Source organism: Nerophis lumbriciformis, linkage group LG28 (assembly GCF_033978685.3).
Source record: "Nerophis lumbriciformis linkage group LG28, RoL_Nlum_v2.1, whole genome shotgun sequence".
NCBI classification, from domain to species: domain Eukaryota; kingdom Metazoa; phylum Chordata; class Actinopteri; order Syngnathiformes; family Syngnathidae; genus Nerophis; species Nerophis lumbriciformis.
In genome coordinates this window covers 34,524,687-34,544,839 of record NC_084575.2, presented here as the reverse complement: position 1 = coordinate 34,544,839, position 20,153 = coordinate 34,524,687, and the positions used below count along the sequence as shown (strand labels likewise).

The following is a 20,153-nucleotide window of genomic DNA, read 5'->3' as shown; positions in this document are numbered from 1 at the left end:
TGCGAGTAATTCCTTTTATGCTGAGTGACGACCCCTATTCAGAGGGCCAATACGGAAAAAACTGAACACACACACACACACACACACACACACACACACACACACACACACACACGCACACGCACACGCACACGCACACGCACACGCACACGCACACGCATAGAAACACCAATCAGAAGTGCACAGTGTGTTCCCAGATGCAGCCCACACCTATCAGTTTATGGTCACAGGGGCGGCATGGCGTAGTGGGTAGAGCAACCGTGCCAGAAACCTGAGGGTTGAAGGTTCGCTCCCCGCCTCTTACCATCCAAAAAATCGCTGCCGTTGTGTCCTTGGGCGGGACACTTCACCCTTTGCCCCCGGTGCCGCTCACACCGGTGAATTGAATGATAGGTGGTGGTCGGAGGGGCCGTTGGCGCAAATTGCAGCCACGCTTCCGTCAGTCTACCCCAGGGCAGCTGTGGCTATGAAAGTAGCTTACCACCACCAGGTGTGAATGATTGATGGGTTCTACATGTAAAGCGACTTTGGGTACTTAGAAAAGCGCTATATAAATCCCAGTTATTATTATTATTATGGTTTGCGTAAAGGCTAACTTGTTATTTTCCTTTGTAATCTCTGCCTACTGAGCCTATGGTGCTGTTAAGTTATTGTGGCTCAATTTGCCTTCATTTTTTTATGTTAATGTATTATTATTTAATATATATTAAAGTTTTAGTTGCTTAAGAGATATTCCTGGCTCTGAATTTGCTCATTGCTATTTTTATGTTTTTGTGCATTATTTGTTGCCGTCATCATTAAACGAACAGGTTACTCATCAGTTACTCAGTACTTGAGTGGTTTTTTTCACAACATACTTTATACTTTTACTCAAGTAAATATTTTACTCCTTACTTTTACTTGAGTAATAAATCTCTAAAGTAACAGTACTCTTACTTGAGTACAATTTCTGGCTACTCTACCCACCTCTGGTTGTCAAAATTGGCCATGGGCAAAAAACATTCAAAGGAAAACAAACATTTATGTATTTGTTTATACAAAAGCAGTGAAGTTGTCACGTTGTGTAAATGGTAAATAAAAAGAGAATACAATGATTTGCAAATCCTTTTCAACCTATATTCACTTGAATTGATTAACGTGGACCCCGACTTAAACAAGTTGGAAAAACTTGTTGGGGTGTTACCATTTAGTGGTCAATTGTACAGAATATGTACTGTACTGTGCAATCTACTAATAAAAGTTTCAATCAATCAAAATAGACTGCAAAGACAAGATATTTAACGTTCCAACTGGAAAATGTTATTTTTTGCAAATATTAGCTCATTTGGAATTTGATGCCTGCAACATGTTTCAAACAAGCTAGCACAAGTAGTGAACATACTAGACAACTTGTCTTTTAGTAGTAAGGAAACAAACAAAGACTCCTAATTAGTCTATGCAGTAACATATTGTGTCATTTATACTCCTATTATTTTCTACACATTATGAGGGATAAACTGTAAAAATGGATTAGTAATCTACTTGTTCATTTACTGTTAATATCTGCTTATTTTCTGTTTTAACATGTTCTATCTACACTTCTATTAAAATGTAATAATCACTTATTCTTCTCTTCTTTGATACTTTACATTAGTTTTGGATGATACCACACATTTAGGTATGGATCCGATACCAAGTAGTTACAGGATCATACATTGGTCATAATTTAAGTTCTCATGTGTCCAGGGACATATTTACTGACTTTATAAACATAATATACATAAAAAAAAAACGAAGATGTTGTGATACCAAAAAATATTGATGTAATCATAGTGGTATCGACTAGATACGCTCCTGTACTTGGTATCATTACAGTGGATGTCAGGTGTAGATCCACCAATGATGTTTGTTTACATTGTGATGCCGGTGAGCTACGGTGTGTAGTGAAGCATGTTTAGCTTTTCCTCATCCTCCAGTGATAATGGTACTTGTAAGAAACTTACTTTATTTGTCGCCATGGAGACAAGGATTAGTGATTTAGAAGTAGCTAAAACACTGCGGATGGATGTTAGCTGCTAGCTAGCTAGCCATGTCTTAAAGCACCTCTTCCTGAGGGTGTTTCAGTGTTATAACTTCACCTTTATCTTTACTTTTTACACCAAAATGCGTCCGTTCTCCCTTTTCTGTCTACACACTGTGTCTGCTTGTAAGTACTCCGTGTGTGCGCGCTGCCCAACATGCTCCTCTTTACATTAGTTTTGGATGATACCACACATTTGGGTATCAATCAGATACCAAGTAGTTACAGGATCATACATTGGTCATATTCAAAGTCCTCATGTGTCCAGGGACATATTTACTGACTTTATAAACATAATATACATTTTTTTTTAAACGAAGATGTTGTGATGCCAAAACATATCGACGTAATCATAGTAGTATCGACTAGATACGTGCCTGTACTTGATATCATTACAGTGGATGCCAGGTGTAGATCCACCAATGACGTTTGTTTACATTTTGACGCCGGTGAGCTACGGTGTGTAGTGAAACATGTTTAGATATTCCTCGTCCTCCAGTGATAATACTTTTAAGAAACTTACTTTATTTGTCGCCATGGAGACCAGGATTAGTGATTTAGAAGTAGCTAAAACACTGCCGACGGCGGACGGACGTTAGCCATGTCTTTAAGCATCTCTTCCTGAGGGTGTTTCAGTGTTATAACTTCACCTTTATCTTTACTTTTTACACCAAAATGCGTCCTTTCTCCCTTTTCTGTCTACACACTGTGTCTGCTTGCAAGTACTCTGTGTGTGTGCACTGCCCAACATGCTCCTCCGCTCGTAAAACCAGCAAATTCATGACCTGACGACGGCACGCCGTCATGCCTGTAAAAATAAAAAATATGGCAAACTGGTACTTTTCAAACAGAGTATAGTACCGTTTTTGATTGATTAGTACCACGATACTACACTAGTATACTGTACAACCCTACTTTCAGCGTATTTTCCGCACTATTAGCCGCACCTAAAAACCACTAATTTACTCAAAAGCTGACAGTGCGGCTTATAACCCGGTGCGCTTTATATATGGATTAATATTAAGATTCATTTTCATAAAGTTTCGGTCTCGCAACTACGGTAAACAGCCGCCATCTTTTTTCCCCGTAGAAGAGGAAGTGCTTCTTCTTCTACGCAAGCAACCGCCAAGGTAAGCACCCGCCCCCATAGAACAGGAAGCGCTTCTTCTTCTACTGTAAGCAACCACCCACCCGCGTAGAAGAAGAAGAAGCGCGCGGATATTACGTTTCATTTCCTTTGTGTGTTTACATCTGTAAAGACCACAAAATGGCTCCTACTAAGCGACAGGTTTCCGGTTCATGAAAAGACGCAATCTCTCCATCCGCACACGGACTACTATTTCACAGCAACTGCCTAAAGACTTTCAAGAAAAGCTGGCTACTTTCCGTGCATATTGTAAAAACAAGATAGCTGAAAAAAAGATCCGGCCAGAGAACATTATCAACATGGACGAGGTTCCACTGACTTTTGATATTCCTGTGAACCGCACTGTGGATACAACGGGAGCACGTACGGTGAATATTCGCACCACAGGGAATGAGAAGTCATCCTTCACTGTGGTTCTAGCTTGCCATGCTAATGGCCAGAAACTTCCACCCATGGTGATATTCAAAAGGAAGACCTTGCCAAAAGAGACCTTTCCAGCCGGCGTCATCATAAAAGCTAACTCGAAGGGATGGATGGATGAAGAAAAGATGAGCGAGTGGTTAAGGGAAGTTTACGCGAAGAGGCCGGGTGGCTTTTTTCACGCAGCTCCGTCCATGTTGATATACGACTCCATGCGCGCCCACATCACGCTGGTTTTTAATATATTATTAAAGTTTGACTGACCTATCTGACTGTTTTTTTGACATTCCTTTAGCGCAGTTAGATGCGGCTTATAACACGGGGCGGCTTATAGGTGGACAAAGTTTTGAAATATGCCGTTCATTGAAGGCGCGGCTTATAACCCAGGGCGCCTTATGGTGCGGAAAATACGGTAAATGGGAATGAGGCCAATAAACTGCAGACTGGGCCACATGAGCAGCAACAACAGACAGAAGCACAATTGAAGAAGTGTAAAAGTCACCTGTCATATAACGTGCCTTCCTGCTGGAGTTCTTCTCCAGGGAACCATCCAAGTACCCTTTCCCTATTTCTGACCAGATCTAGATGGAGGCCAACAAACACAAGCAGTCATCTTCAGGGAAAAATACACAATAAAACTGAAATCTAAGTAAGATGAAATATGTCAAATAAGGGTGATATTTGCTTGTTTTCTGTCTGATAAGATCATTCTTCTCACTAAGCAGATTTGATGTTAGAGTGTTTTACTTGTTTTAAGTGTTTTGCTCCTAAATGATCTCAGTAAGATATTACAGCTTGTTGCTGAGATTTGATGACCTATATTGAGTAAAACATGCTTGAAACTAGAATATCAAGTGTTGCAAAGCTGTGTCATCAACACTCACAAGTATAAAACTACTTTTTTAAAGTCATCATTTCTTACTTCAAGCATGAAAAAAAAAAATCATGACTTTGACACAATTGTGTCTCATAATTAAAACAGATGACAGCCAAATGGACTTTGCTGTTTTATTTTCAATGAAACAATAGAAAATAGGTACTCATATAGTAGTACAGTTGGCACAGTACAGTAAACTGACAGTTCATATTTAAACATTTAACATTTCTAACAATTTTGAACAGAAATAGTTCATGCACATTCAGATAAATTACTCAAAATTACAATTAATTTTTTTTTATATGTGCACTAATTGACTGAAAGAGCACGCACTTGGCGTGATGATGTCATGTTATCCATGGAAAAATGCATTTTTAGACAATATGATTTGCCTGAGCGGCTAGGAGACCCCGAGAGTAACAAGCGCTTGCCTTGTTGCCTTTCCATTAAGAACAATAAATGAGTTTTTAGTATAAGTTTGCTGGTTTCAAGAAATGTAATGCCGAGTGCATATCATTATGTCAAGATAATGGCACTAGCATTTACTTCATTTAAGAATATTTTTCAACATATTGAGCAAAAATTTCTCTTTTTTTTCTACTAAGAAAAGTGCACTTGTTATTAATGAGAATATACTTATTTTAAGCTATTTTTTGGGTTCATTGAGGTTAGCTAATTTTACTTGTTTTGGAAAGTCTTGACAAGCCAAATTTTCTTGTTCTATTGGCAGATCATTTTGCTTAGTTTGAATGAAATACCCCTCATTTTTGGATTTTTAGGGCCCGCATGGCCCATTGCATAAGGACTCCCACAGGGAGTCCTTATGCAATGGGACATAAGGACCTATTGAATTTCTAAGATTTTATTATTATTATTATTATTATTCCGCCGCCTCTTTGAGCACTAATTTGACCCACTTAACATGCTTCAAAACTCACCATATTTGACCCACACATCAGGAGCTGCGAAAATTGTCTTTTGATAAAAAAACCGAACCCCAAAACTCAAAATTGCGCTCTAGCGCCCCCTACGGAAAAAACAAACTAGACTGCCTGTAATTCCCACTACGAAGGTCAGAGAGACATGAAACACAATTTTTATGTAGGTGTGACTTAGACCTAGATTTCATAATAGTATGTTCTTGGGCAAAAATCAACAGGAAGTTGGCAATTCCCCCTTCAAGACAAAAAAGTACTAAAAACAGTAACTTATGCCTCTTTGAGCTGTATTTTGACCTCCTTAACATGCTTCAAAACTCACCAAACTGAACGCACACATCAGGACTTGCAAACATTGCGATCTAAAAAAAAAACCTAACCCCAAATCTCAAAATTGCGCTCTACTGCAATTTTTTTATAAAACGCACAAAAAACTGCACCTCGGAAGAAAAAAATGACAAAACTGCCTGTAACTCCCACTGGGAAGGTCGGAGAGACATGAAACAAAAACCTCTATGTAGGTCTCACTTAGACCTACATTTCATAAATTGACAACCCCCAGCAAAAATCAACAGGAAGTTTGCTATTCCCCCTTCAAAACAAATTTTTTGTAAAAACCGGTCACCTTCCTTCAAAAACTATCTCCTCTGAGCGCGTTTGTCGTTTCGCCTTCAAACTAACACAGGAGAGAGATTGAACCCTTGTGATTACAATGACGGAAGCGCTTTTTTTCTAACTGCTCCGGTTTTGATTTTATGACCCTTCAAAGACCCGCTGCGCTGCTGTTTTTTTAAGATGGCTGCTTAAAAGCAGGAAGCACCAACGTGCCCACACAATGCAGACAAGGTAGGTACACTAGACAAAAGTATTGGGACACTTCAGACTAAAAGTAGACAAAAGTATTGGGACACTTAGGACTACAACTGGACAAAAGTATTGGGACACTTAGGACTACCACTGGACAAAAGTATTGGGACACCTACACTGGCCAAACGTATTGGGACACTTAGGACTAAAACTGGACAATAGTATTGGGACACTTAGGACTAAAACTGGACAATAGTATTGGGACACTTAGGACTAGCACCTGCCAAATATGCGGGCCCGACCAATGCTGCTTGCAGCTTTAATTTTTCTTGTTTTTGAACACTGACTTTTTGCAGTGCAGTCAAGTCCGAGGTTATTTCAAGAAAAAATGTCCCAAAAAAGGGCAGCGTGGTTCTTGTGCTTTTCTCACCGCGTCGTGGTTCTTGCGAAAGAGTATGACGTCGGCGTCATCCCTGAAGCGCTCGCCCAGGGTCAGCTGGGTGACGGTCTTCATGGAGAGACCCAGCAGGTGTGCGCAAAGCGGCGTGTGCTGAGCCTCAGGGAACGACGCCCACTTCCCTACAAACTCCTCGACCAGCTGGCAAACACAAGATGAAGGCAAATATTTCCTTCCTGGAAGAAGAAGCCATAAAAAAGTGTCGCCTGAGATGATTTAGGTCAAACCTGGAGCACCGAGGAGAAGTTGTTCTTCAGAGTGTTGTTGATGGCGCTGTCATACAGTTTCTTTCTGACCACGGCCTCGCCGACGCCGCCTCCCGGTCCTGACTGGTAATTCAGCAGTGACTTCAGCATGGTTTCAAAGGGGTCGGCTGTGGAGAGCAAAGTGACAAACTGACAACAGAGGTCAAGACATACATCGGTGGACACTCAATTAAGGGTTCACACTTGTTCTGGTCCCATTAAAACAAACTCTAGTCTTTTTGCTCTGCTAGACCAGATCCTTTAGTCTAGTCCAGGGGTCGGCAACCCGCGGCTCTAGAGCCGCATGCGGCTCTTTAGCGCCGCCCTAGTGGCTCTCTGGAGCTTTTTCAAAAATGTATGAAAAATGGAAAAAGATGAGGGGAAAAAAAAATCTATTTTTTGTTTTAATATGGTTTCTGTACGAGGACAAACATGACACAAGCCTCCCTAATTGTTATAAAGCACACTGTTTATATTAAACATGCTGATTCGAGTATTTGGCGAGCGCCGTTTTGTCCTACTAATTTTGGCGGTCCTTGAACTCACCTTAGTTTGTTTACATGTATAACTTTCTCCGACTTTCTAGGACGTGTTTTATGCCACTTCTTTTTCTGTCTCATTTTGTCCACCAAACTTTTAACGTTGTGCATGAATCCACAAAGGTGAGTTTTGTTGAGGTTATTGACTTGTGTGGAGTGCTAATCAGACATATTTGGTCACTGCATGACTGCGAGCTAATTGATGCTAACATGCTATTTAGTAGTGATGGGTTGATGAGGCGTCATGAAGCGTTTCGACACATTGCAAAACTGTATTGATACTGTGTCGATACTGTGTCACTAAATACTGACATCTGCTGGACATTAAAAATCCCTACAGGCAACCTATGGACCGACTCAACTGACACTGATTTTATGACCTAGTACAGTGGTTCTCAAATGGGGGTACGCGTACCCCTGGGGGTACTTGAAGGTATGTCAAGGGGTACGTGAGATTTTTAAAAAGTATTCTAAAAATAGCAACAATTCAAAAATCCTTTATAAATATATTTATTGAATAATACTTCAACAAAATATGAATGTAAGTTCATAAACTCAGTGAAGCACAAGCTCAGGTTTGTCACTAAAATGTCTGTCAAAAAGAAGTGTGAAAAGAAATGCAACAATGCAATATTCAGTGTTGACAGCTAGATTTTTTGTGGACATGTTCCATAAATATTGATGTTAAAGGTTTTTTTTTTTTGTGTGAAGAAATGTTTAGAATTAAGTTGATGAATCCAGATGGATCTCTAATACAATCCCCAAAGAGGGCACTTTAAGTTGATGATTACTTCTATGTGTAGAAATCTTTATATATAAATGAATCACTTGTTTATTTTTCAACAAGTTTAGTTATTTTTATCTTTTTTTTTCCAAATAGTTCAAGAAAGACCACTACAAATGAGCAATATTTTGCACTGTTATACAATTTAATAAATCAGAAACTGATGACATAGTGCTGTATTTTACTTCTTTATCTTTTTTTTTTCAACCAAAAATGCTTTGCTCTGATTAGGGGGTACTTGAATTTAAAAACAATTCACAGGGGGTACATTGCTGAAAAAAGGTTGAGAACCACTGACCTAGTATATACAATAATATAAACCAAGTCATTGTATTTCATTTAGGATTATTTCATAACTTCATTTAAATAAATATATATTTTTATCTTTTTTAGATACAGTCAATAAGTAATGTGAACATGTATCATAACATGGAAATCTAAGAGAACGTGTTGTGAATGAGGATGCTTGTGGACCTGGAAATTATTTATTTATTTTTTACACATTTTTATTTTAAAAAAAAACAGTTTTTCCAACGTATTCAATTTTAGACGATTTATTTTCTTAGTTATTATTTCTCCGGCTGTAGAAAAGAGCCGCTCACAGGGCACAGAGGAGGCGTCAGTGCGACACAGTTCTTGTATCGGTCACGTGACTTTCTAAAAGCGGTACGTGCACCGACACAGGGTTTTGCTCTATGAGCTCGACGCATGCGCCGATGCATCGGTGTTGCCGGACCCATCACTACTATTTAGGCTAGCTATATGTACATATTGCATCATTATGCCTCATTTGTAGCTATATTTGAGCTCATTTAGTTGCCTTTAAGTCATATTAATTCAATGTATATCTCATGACACACTATCTGTATGTAATATGGCTTTTATTTTTTTGCGGCTCCAGACAGATTTGTTTTTGTATTTGTGGTCCAATATGGCTCCTTCAACATTTTGGGTTGCCGACCCCTGGTCTAGTCAGACCATCAGAACCAAACAGACTTCATGCATATGCAAACAGCAATATTTATCATATCTGTAAGTGTGAATACACACCGAACCGTACTCAAGTGCACACCAAGTCACTGTCATGTACTATACACTTGGACCGCCACAAATAGATTTAGCGCTGCCTCTTTGCCATCGTTCATAAACACATTATGATGGGACTGTCTGTGACTGTAGCTCGTCGTTACAACTCCGTCCAGCAAGTGGCGGCATGCATCATATCAGTGGTGCCAACCTAGCAACCTTGTCAGCCTAATCAGAGCCCTCTAGATCACAGGTGTCAAACTCAAGGCCCATGGGCCACATTTGGCCCGCCTCATCATTTAAAGTGGCACACCACGTCATTTTATATATCTATATTAGAGATGTCCGATAATATCGGCCTGACGATATTATCGGCCGATAAATGCTTAAAATGTAATATTGGAAATTATCGGTATCGGTTTCAAAAAGTAAAATTAATGACTTTTTAAAACGCCGCTGTACGGAGAGGTAAGTACAGAGCAGTTGCGTCTCTCAGTCAGCAGCCCCTCCCCTCTCCCCTCTCCCAAACACAACACAGGAGTTGACGACCGCAGCATGAGAGGTTTACTGGCGACGCTTGATGACCTCATCAAACCGCCGCGAGCGCAGCATAACAACAACAACAAGAGTGTGTTGTTGCCGGTGCTGTAGCCGTGGCTAACAAGCGAGCTCACTCGCTGACTGACTAACGACACCATGTCTGTGGTTTGGGATTATCTTAAAGTGTCTCTGACGGATAAAAAACTGGCAATTTGCAATGACTGCAACAAGTTGGTTATGCGAGGAGGAACCAAGACGTCTTCCTTTAATACAAGCAATTTGATCTCATAAGGAGATACACCATGAATACAAGCGGAAGATGGCCGTGCACCGGAGTAGCGGACTATCATCAATCGATCAATCAGTCTCATCCATAGTGGATCTAACATAATAGTGTGAGAGTCCAGTCCATAGTGGATCTAACATAATAGTGAGAGTCCAGTCCATAGTGGATCTAACATAATAGTGTGAGAGTCCAGTCCATAGTGGATCTAACATAATAGTGAGAGTCCAGTCCATAGTGGATCTAACATAATAGTGTGAGAGTCCAGTCCATAGTGGATCTAACATAATAGTGTGAGAGTCCAGTCCATAGTGGATCTAACATAATAGTGAGAGTCCAGTCCATAGTGGATTTAACATAATAGTGAGAGTCCAGTCCATAGTGGATTTAACATAATAGTGAGAGTCCAGTCCATAGTGGATCTAACATAATAGTGAGAGTCCAGTCCATAGTGGATCTAACATAATAGTGAGAGTCCAGTCCATAGTGGATCTAACATAATAGTGAGAGTCCAGTCCATAGTGGATCTAACATAATAGTGAGAGTCCAGTCCACAGTGGATCTAACATAATAGAGAGAGTCCAGTCCATAGTGGATCTAACATAATAGTGAGAGTCCAGTCCATAGTGGATCTAACATAATAGTGTGAGAGTCCAGTCCATAGTGGATCTAACATAATAGTGAGAGTTCAGTCCATAGTGGATCTAACATAATAGTGTGAGAGTCCAGTCCATAGTGGATCTAACATAATAGTGAGAGTCCAGTCCATAGTGGATCTAACATAATAGTGAGAGTCCAGTCCATAGTGGATCTAACATAATAGTGGGAGTCCAGTCCATAGTGGATTTAACATAATAGTGAGAGTCCAGTTCATAGTGGATCTAACATAATAGTGAGAGTCCAGTTCATAGTGGATCTAACATAATAGTGAGAGTCCAGTTCATAGTGGATCTAACATAATCGTGAGAGTCCACTACAAGTGTGTTAGTTGCACTTGTGCACCTACTTGTGTGGTTGGGGTTGATGTGTTGTCTGAGCTGGTTGACGGAGCCCAGGCTTACCACTGGACGCCTTCCAAACCAGAAGGAAGCAACAGGGCCAAACTCCTGATGTAACGCAGCCAAGAACTCATGCAGACTTCCTCGGTTGACAATGTCCTGCAGGTTCCCATCCCTGACCACACAATGAACAACAATCTGAGGCACACCATTTAGAACACATGTCTTCAACATGTTCCAGGGCAAAAAACCTTCAAAAGGATTGAGAGATGAAGCCGGGACCCCTTACTTAAATATTGTATAAACTTGTGTTTCCACTGGTAACTGGTCCTGAAGGTCCCTTGTTGTTGTACAATACTAAGATAGTCAAAGAATACAGTATATAGCTAGCTGCCACTTAGAGCATGATCGCTAGCTAGTAGCCAACACTGGACATAATTATTCATGTTCTTATTTGAACCCTGCAAGGTGCAGTTAGTAGAATGGTCATGTGACTGACATTTCTACACTACACTACGGTGTGTTGGATCGATGTCAGTGTATTTAAAGACATTTACATTTGTGGAACAATTGCAGGGGAAATATTAAAAAAACAAAGTCTAATTGACCTGTGACTTGGAACATGAGAGGAGTGAAGTGACATGAAATGCCATGGAACTTCCTTACTTCTCATCAGCGGGGTTCCATTTCTCTCATTTTGGTTAGGATGATACATTTTCTTCAAACAAAAGAGTAATTTCAATTTTGACACGTTTTACTTTTCATTAACATTTTAGTACTTAATCAATCAGGAGTCAAAAGCAAGTTTGTGTGTCCCGATGTCTGGAGAACAGTGACGTGCAGTCACTAGAACGATGGAAAGAAAAAAAATGTTAAAAGAAAAAAAATTGTTTAAATTGTTATATGTATCCAGTGATTATACTATAAAGTTATTTTCCATTTAACTTCATTATTTTTATTCAAAATCGCTGAATTTTCACATTTGCCGTTCAAATACTGAGAAGAGACGGTGCGGTGAACAGCAGCCAGTTGAGGCACGTCACTCAGTGCCTCAACATGGATTCCGGACTCGGCTGCTGTGCAGTGAGACTGTATTGCTATATGAATTATATTATACATTTCCATAGTTTAGTTAGCTGAGGTATATAATGTACAGTGTATTTTGTCAACAACTGTATGTGTGTAACGTATTTCTTGTGCTGAGCGATCATTAAACGGCTGCAAAAGACGCACTGGCTGAGGCTCCAGTAATCCCGCCTCCTGCACCCCCGCCGTAGAATTAATTGTTATATCAACTAAAGCCCACACTTAAACTTTCCACGTGCAAGATTGAATCTATTTAAAAAGGTTATTTCATAAGAAGCCAAAAAGTGCAAAAACAATAATGTTCGTGTTGGAGGAGTTGTGAATGACTGCAGGGCCACAACATTAAGTACACCTGCAGACTGCAGGTGCACTTTTTGGCTTCTTATTAAATAACTTTTGTAACCTATTTTCATGGGCTTTTCTCCTTGTGATGTTAAGTTCCTGTTATGCGCTGTTATACAGTATATGCCTTGAGCTCTTATTTTGAAGACGCTTAGAGCGGAAGTGATGACACGGAGTGGAGCGTAGGTTTTTGAAAGAAGGTAAATAAAGTGGTCCTCGTGTAAACTGGAGCCTCCGTGTTTGTTATTTTGTAGTTTCATACAGTATAGGCCACATTTATAAACCCTCGGTTACACTTTTTTAAATAGATTCAATCTTGCACGTGGAAAGTTTAAGTGAGGGCTTTAGTTGTGGACTTCATTTATAAGTAAAGGTAAGATAACGGTTTTTTTATTAAATGTGCTTTTTTGTGTGCTTCAGTTTGTATGTGTAAAGTTAAAGTTAAGTTAAAGTAGCAATGATTGTCACACACACACTAGGTGTGGTGAAATTTGTCCTCTGCATTTGACCCATCCCCTTGATCACCCCCTGGGAGGTGAGGGGAGCAGTGGGCAGCAGCGGCGCCGCGCCTGGGAATCATTTTTGGTGATTTAACCCCCAATTCCAAGCCTTGATGCTGAGTGCCAAGCAGGGAAGAATGCTGGTATGAGCTTTTAAACATAACCCGTTAACTGCTGCCAATCAAATGGTGAATAAGATACTCTTTAGGGTTCATATGTTTGTAAATCTGACTGTGATGAAGTCAGTGCCTCACCAGCCATCAACCTCACCGCACGTCACTGCTGGAGAAGTAAAAGAGATAGGCTCCAGCACCCCCGCGACCCAGAGAGGGACAAGCGGTAGGAAATGGATGGAATTTTATGAATAATTTTTGCAATGGATGTGAGTGCATTTTTTTTTGGCTTGAGGACCTACCCCCGAACATGCCTGCTAATAGCACTCTAATTGTAGAAATAGTACAAATAGGGTAACTATTGTCTGGCAACCTTACAAAACGCATGGAACTTCCTTACTTCTCATCAGCCGGGTTCAGACCTGGGATGCCAGACGCTCTTCTGGATGACTGCAAACAAGAAAAAGTTCAGTTAAAGTTAAAGTACCAATGATTTGTCACACACACACTCGGTGTGGCAAAATTATTATTCTCTCTTTGTTTTCTACCTGTCAACTGTCAGTTTAGCATCTTTGTTTTCTACCTGTCAACTGCTAGTTTAGTATCTTTGTTTTCTACTTGTCAACTGTTAGTTTAGTATCTTTGTTTTCTACCTGTCAACTGTCAGTTTAGTATCTTTGTTTTCTACCTGTCAACTGTTAGTTTAGTATCTTTGTTTTCTACCTGTCAACTGTTAGTTTAGTATCTTTGTTTTCTACCCGTCAACTGTCAGTTTAGTATCTTTGTTTTCTACCTGTCAACTGTTAGTTTAGTATCTTTGTTTTCTACCTGTCAACTGTTAGTTTAGTATCTTTGTTTTCTACCAGTCAACTGTCAGTTTAGTATCTTTGTTTTCTAACAGTCAACTGTCAGTTTAGTATCTTTGTTTTCTACCTGTCAACTGTCAGTTTAGCATCTTTGTTTTCTACCTGTCAACTGTCAGTTGAGCATCTTTGTTTTCTACCGGTCAACTGTCAGTTGAGCATCTTTGTTTTCTACCTGTCAACTGTCAGTTTAGCATCTTTGTTTTCTACCTGTCAACTGTCAGTTTAGCATCTTTGTTTTCTACCTGTCAACTGTCAGTTTAGCATCTTTGTTTTCTACCTGTCAACTGTCAGTTTAGCATCTTTGTTTTCTACCTGTCAACTGTCAGTTTAGCATCTTTGTTTTCTACCTGTCAACTGTCAGTTTAGCATCTTTGTTTTCTACCTGTCAACTGTCAGTTTAGGCTGCTCGCCGGCTCCTCATCACCACTTCAAGATGGCGGCCCGATTTCTCGCGTCACAGCAGCCAATGCTGCGTCTACTTAGAACATGTCTACGGTCCTGTGACCCAAGTAACCAATACATGACAGACACCACCAGCAGAAAATGTTAAAAACGAAACTCAATAACATATATTGACAATATAAAGTCGTTCTCATCAAATACCTGACGCAATTGTTCGATATGACTTCAAACTAGGGGTGTAACGGTACGTGTATTTGTATTGAACCGTTTCGGTACGGGGGTTTTGGTTCGGTTCGGAGGTGTACCGAACGAGTTTCCACATGAACATATTAAGTAGTTTCCTCCGCTTCCTTCTGCCTGTCTTTGTTAGTCCTCTACACACACCCAGCATTGTCACACCCACACAACCATCTGATTGGTTACACACAGAGTGGAAACAGCCAATCAGCAGTGCGTATTCAGAGCGCATGTAGTCAGTGCTTAGCGTTTAGCAGGTAAGCATCAGGCAGCGGACTCTCCCCAAATGATAATAAACACCTCCCAGTCAACTACTAGTAACAACACTATGAGCCCGTTGACCTTCTAGAATATAAAAGGCAGCTCAGCTCGTTCGCAGTCCTGGCTTGAAGTGAAGGCTCATTCGCTTTTAGCGTAACCTTAGCTCATTTTGCGGTGTGTGTGTGTGTTACAGACAGCAAAGCCCTGTCTGTCTGTTATTTCACTTTACCTTTTTCTGTGTTGATTGAGCTGTGTTGAAGCAGCAAAAAAGGACATTATGTTAAATGAAGAGTTTCTGTCTCTGATAGTTGATATAATAATGTAAGTGCATCATTAAGCCTACATGAACTCCATGGTGTTCAGGGATGAATAGTCTCTCCTATTGCTATTGTACCATTTTTTCAGCTATAGTTACATTAATCATTAGTAATGGAGTAGCCTAGTTTTGAATGGCAGGGTCCCTGCTATCACATGTTGATAAAAATATAACATTTATATAATACAAATCAACTACAGGCTTCCCAAATGCTGTAATAAATTAAGCATGATGAGTTAACTTGAAACTGTTTAATGTTGCACTTTTTATATGTAGAAGAAAAGTTTTGTCATTGTATTTAATCTGAGCAACAACTTGAGGCAGTTTAATGTTGATTAACGTGGGCAGAATTATTATAGTGTTCCCAATGTTAAAAGGATAAAGCCATTTGTAGTGATGGGTCCGGCAACACCGATGCATCGGCGCATGCGTCGAGCTCATAGAACAAAACCCTGTGTCGGTGCGCGTACCGCTTTTAGAAAGTCACGTGACCGATCATGAGCTGTTTTGGTCACGTGACCGATACGCCAACTGTGTCGCACTGACGCCTCCTCTGTGCCCTGTGAGCGTGTCTTTTCTACAGCCGGAGAAATAATAACTAAGAGAAATCGTCTAAAATGTAATACGTCGGAAAAACTTCTTCTTTTTTTTTTTTAATAAAAATGTGTAAAAAAATGTTATTATAAAAATTCCCAGTCCACAATCATCCACAACACGTTCTCTTCGATTTCCATGTTATGATACATGTTCACATTATTTATTGACTGTATCTAAAAAAGATAAAAATATATTTTTATTTAAATGAAGATATGAAATAATCCTAAATGAAATACAATGACTTGGTTTATATTATTGTATATACTAGGGCAGGGGTCACCAACGCGGTGCCCGCGGTCACCAGGTAGCCCGTAAGGACCAGATCAGTCGCCCGCTGGCCTGTTCTAAAAATAGCTCAAAGAGCAGCACTTACCAGTGAGCTGCCTCTATTTTTTAAATTGTATTTATTTACTAGCAAGCTGGTCTCGCTTTGCTCGACATTTTTAATTCTAGAAGAGACAAAACTCAAATAGAATTTGAAAATCCAAGAAAATATTTTAAAGACTTGGTCTTCACTTGGAATAAGCGGTAGAAAATGGATGGATGGATGGGTTTTCACTTGTTTAAATAAATTCATTTATTTTCTACTTTGCTTCTTATTACTTTTAGAAATACAATTTTAGAGAAAAAATACAACCTTAAAAATGATTTTAGGATTTTTAAACAAATATACCTTTTTACCTTTTAAATTTCTTCCTCTTCTATCCTGACAATTTAAATCAATGTTCAAGTAAATTTATTTATTTTTTATTGTAAAGAATAATAAATATTTTAGCTTCTGTTTTTTCGACGAAGAATATTTGTGAAATATTTCTTCAAACTTACTATGATTAAAATTCAAAAAAATTATTCTGGCAAATCTAGAAAATCTGTAGAATCAAATTTAAATCTTATTTCAAAGTATTTTGAATTTCTTTTAAAAATTTTGTTCTGGAAAATCTAGAAGAAATACTGATTTGTCTTTGTTAGAAATATAGCTTGGTCCAATTTGTTAAATATTCTAACAAAGTGCAGATTGGATTTTAACCAATTTAAAACATGTCATCAAAATTCTAAAATGTATCTTAATCAGGAAAAATTACTAATGATGTTCCATAAATTATTTTTTTTATTTTTTCAAAAAGATTCACATTAGCTAGTTTTTCTCCTTTTTGTCGGTTGAATTTTGAATTTTAAAGAGTCGAAATTGAAGATAAACTATGTTTCAAAATTTTATTTGAATTTTTTTCGTGTTTTCTCCTCTTTTAAACCGTTCAATTAAGTGTTTTTTTCATCATTTATTCTCTACAAAAAACCTTCCGTAAAAGGAAAAAAAAAATGTACGACGGAATGACAGACAGAAATACCCATTTTTTTATATATATACATTTATTTATTTAGCTATTCTTGTTTAAATCACACTTACGTGTAACTTACAAATGACAATATATTTATTTATTTAAGTGTGTATCAAACTGGTAGCCCTTCGCATTAATCAGTACCCAAGAAGTAGTTTTTGGTTTCAAAAAGGTTGGTGACCCCTGTACTAGGGCATCAAATCAGTGTCAGTTGAGTCGGTCCATAGGTTGCCTGTAGGGATTTTTAATGTCCAGCAGATGTCAGTATTTAGTGACACAGTATCGACACAGTATCAATACAGTTTTGCAATGTGTCGAAACGCTTCATGACGCCTCATCAACCCATCACTAGCCATTTGTTTACAAATTTGGTAAATATATAACCAAAACATTTATATTTTGTTGTTTTCTTACTGTAAAAGATTACAGTTGGTACAAAATGCGGCTGCTAGACTTTTGACAAGAACAAGAAAGTTTATCATATTACGCCTATACTGGCTCACCTGCACTGGCTTCCTGTGCACTTAAGATGCGACTTTAAGGTTTTACTACTTACGTATAAAATACTACACGGTCTAGCTCCAGCCTATCTTACCGATTGTATTGTACCATATGTCCCGGCAAGAAATCTGCGTTCAAAGAACTCCGGCTTATTAGTGATTCCCAGAGCCCAAAAAAAGTCTGCGGGCTGTAGAGCGTTTTCTATTGGGGCTCCAGTACTATGGAATGCCCTCCCGGTAACAATTAGAGATGCTACCTCAGTAGAAACATTTAAGTCCCATCTCAAAACTCATTTGTATACTCTAGCCTTTGAATAGCCCCCCTTTTTTTTAGACCAGTTGATCTGCCGTTTCTTTTCTCCTCTGCTCCCCCCTATCCCTTGTGGAGGGGAAGACACACAGATCCGGTGGCCATGGATGGGGTGCTGGCTGTCCGGGGTCGGGACCCGGGGTGGACCGCTCGCCTGTATATTGGTTGGGAACATCTCTGCGCTGCTGACCCGTCTCCGCTCGGGATGGTTTCCTGCTGACCCCACTGTGGACTGGACTCTTACTGTTATGCTGGATCCACTATGGACTGGACTCTCACAATATTATGTTAGACCCACTCGACATCCATTGCATTCGGTCTCCCTAGAGGGGGGGGGTTACCCACATATGCGGTCCTCTCCAAGGTTTCTCATAGTCATTCACATCGACGTCCCACTGGGGTGAGTTTTTCCTTGCCCTTATGTGGGCTATACCGAGGATGTCGTTGTGGCTTGTGCAGCCCTTTGAGACACTTGTGATTTAGGGCTATATAAATAAACATTGATTGATTGATTGATACCGAAAATGACCCGAACCGTGACCTCTAAACCGAGGTACGTACCGAACCGACATTCTTGTGTACCGTTACACCTCTACTTCAAACCATAACCATCATTAAGTCTCTTGTCTCAAGGTAGGCTAACCAAGCAATGAGCTATCTGCTGCCACCTAGTGGTAAGGAAGAGTATTACAGCACATACACTCTATAACGGACAATTGTTTGCAGATTATAATTATTGTTTTGCAAATATTTTTCCGACCAATTAGGTGAAATTGCATCATTTCCCACGGCACACCAAACAATATGTCACGGTACACTAGCTAGTCGCATGAAATATATCTTTTGTCATGACTTTCCATTCACAAGCAAACTAACACGAGTTACCAACAATATTATACTTTTTTCCCTCAGTGAATGTTTCTTAGTAAATGTAAAAACGTCCCCAAAAGGAACTTTTTCGCCAACTCTACAGCTGATTAGCAAACTTGCAGCTAATTGACAAGCTAACTTACCGGGTAGAGATAAAGCACGGCGCCAAACAAGAAGACAATCAGCGTCACTGCGAAAATAGCGAAATCCAGCATGATTATTCACTGATGGCGCCTCGACGTTTCTAGTAAGTTCTACGAGCGCAGCAACATTTGCACTCCACGTCAACACCAATGTGAGTCTCTGCGCTCGATTACAAAGGCTGCATGATAGTAATGATAGCAGCTGACTAGTCGATCCCAGAGAGCATCGAGTTGTGAGCAGAGTTGACTGAAACATCCGGGTACTGCCAGTGCACCGTGTGGCTGCGACGCGCCTTTATTGAGGTTGCCAAATGGGAAATAACACATTATCGTTCCAGAAGTTAAAAAACATCAATCAAAGTTTACTTATATAGCCCAAAATCACGAGTGTCTCAAAGGGCTGCACAAGCCACAACGACATCCTCGGCTCAGATCCCACATCAGGGCAAGGAAAAACTCAACCCAATGGGATGACAAAGAGAAACCTTGGAGGGGACCCCCATTGGGCGGTTGGTGCAATAGATGTGGAGTGGATCTAGTTAATAGTGTGAGAGTCCAGTCCATAGTGGATCTAGTTAATAGTGTGAGAGTCCAGTCCATAGTGGATCTAGTTAATAGTGTGAGAGTCCAGTCCATAGTGGATCTAGTTAATAGTGTGAGAGTCCAGTCCATAGTGGATCTAGTTAATAGTGTGAGAGTCCAGTCCATAGTGGATCTAGTTAATAGTGTGAGAGTCCAGTCCATAGTGGATCTAACATAATAGTGTGAGAGTTCAGTCCATAGTGGATCTAACATAATAGAGTGAGAGTCCAGTCCATAGTGGATCTAACATAATAGTGTGAGAGTCCAGTCCATAGTGGATCTAACATAATAGTGAGAGTCCAGTCCATAGTGGATCTAACATAATAGTGTGAGAGTTCAGTCCATAGTGGATCTAACATAATAATGTGAGAGTCCAGTCCATAGTGGATTTAACATAATAGTGTGAGAGTCCAGTCCATAGTGGATCTAACATAATAGTGAGAGTCCAGTCCATAGTGGATCTAACATAATAGTGTGAGAGTCCAGTCCATAGTGGATTTAACATAATAGTGAGAGTCCAGTTCATAGTCGATCTAACATAATAGTGAGAGTCCAGTCCATAGTGGATCTA

At 39.7% G+C, this 20,153-nt stretch overlaps 1 protein-coding gene across 1 annotated transcript in view; it reads right to left on the bottom strand.

Annotated features, from left to right (window-relative positions):
- The window catches only part of cyp20a1 (cytochrome P450, family 20, subfamily A, polypeptide 1), a 53,908-nt gene extending 34,637 nt beyond the window's left edge, over positions 1-19,271 (bottom strand). Inside the window, exons 1-6 of the mRNA XM_061924108.1 lie at positions 19,001-19,271; positions 13,562-13,611; positions 11,129-11,295; positions 6,933-7,078; positions 6,679-6,846; positions 4,129-4,207 (exon numbers count right to left, since the gene is read on the bottom strand). Coding sequence (XP_061780092.1) covers positions 4,129-4,207; positions 6,679-6,846; positions 6,933-7,078; positions 11,129-11,295; positions 13,562-13,611; positions 19,001-19,072 — 682 coding nt within the window. The 5' untranslated portion in view covers positions 19,073-19,271. The remainder of the gene's footprint in view (positions 1-4,128; positions 4,208-6,678; positions 6,847-6,932; positions 7,079-11,128; positions 11,296-13,561; positions 13,612-19,000) is intronic.
- Positions 19,272-20,153: the final 882 nt, after the last annotated feature.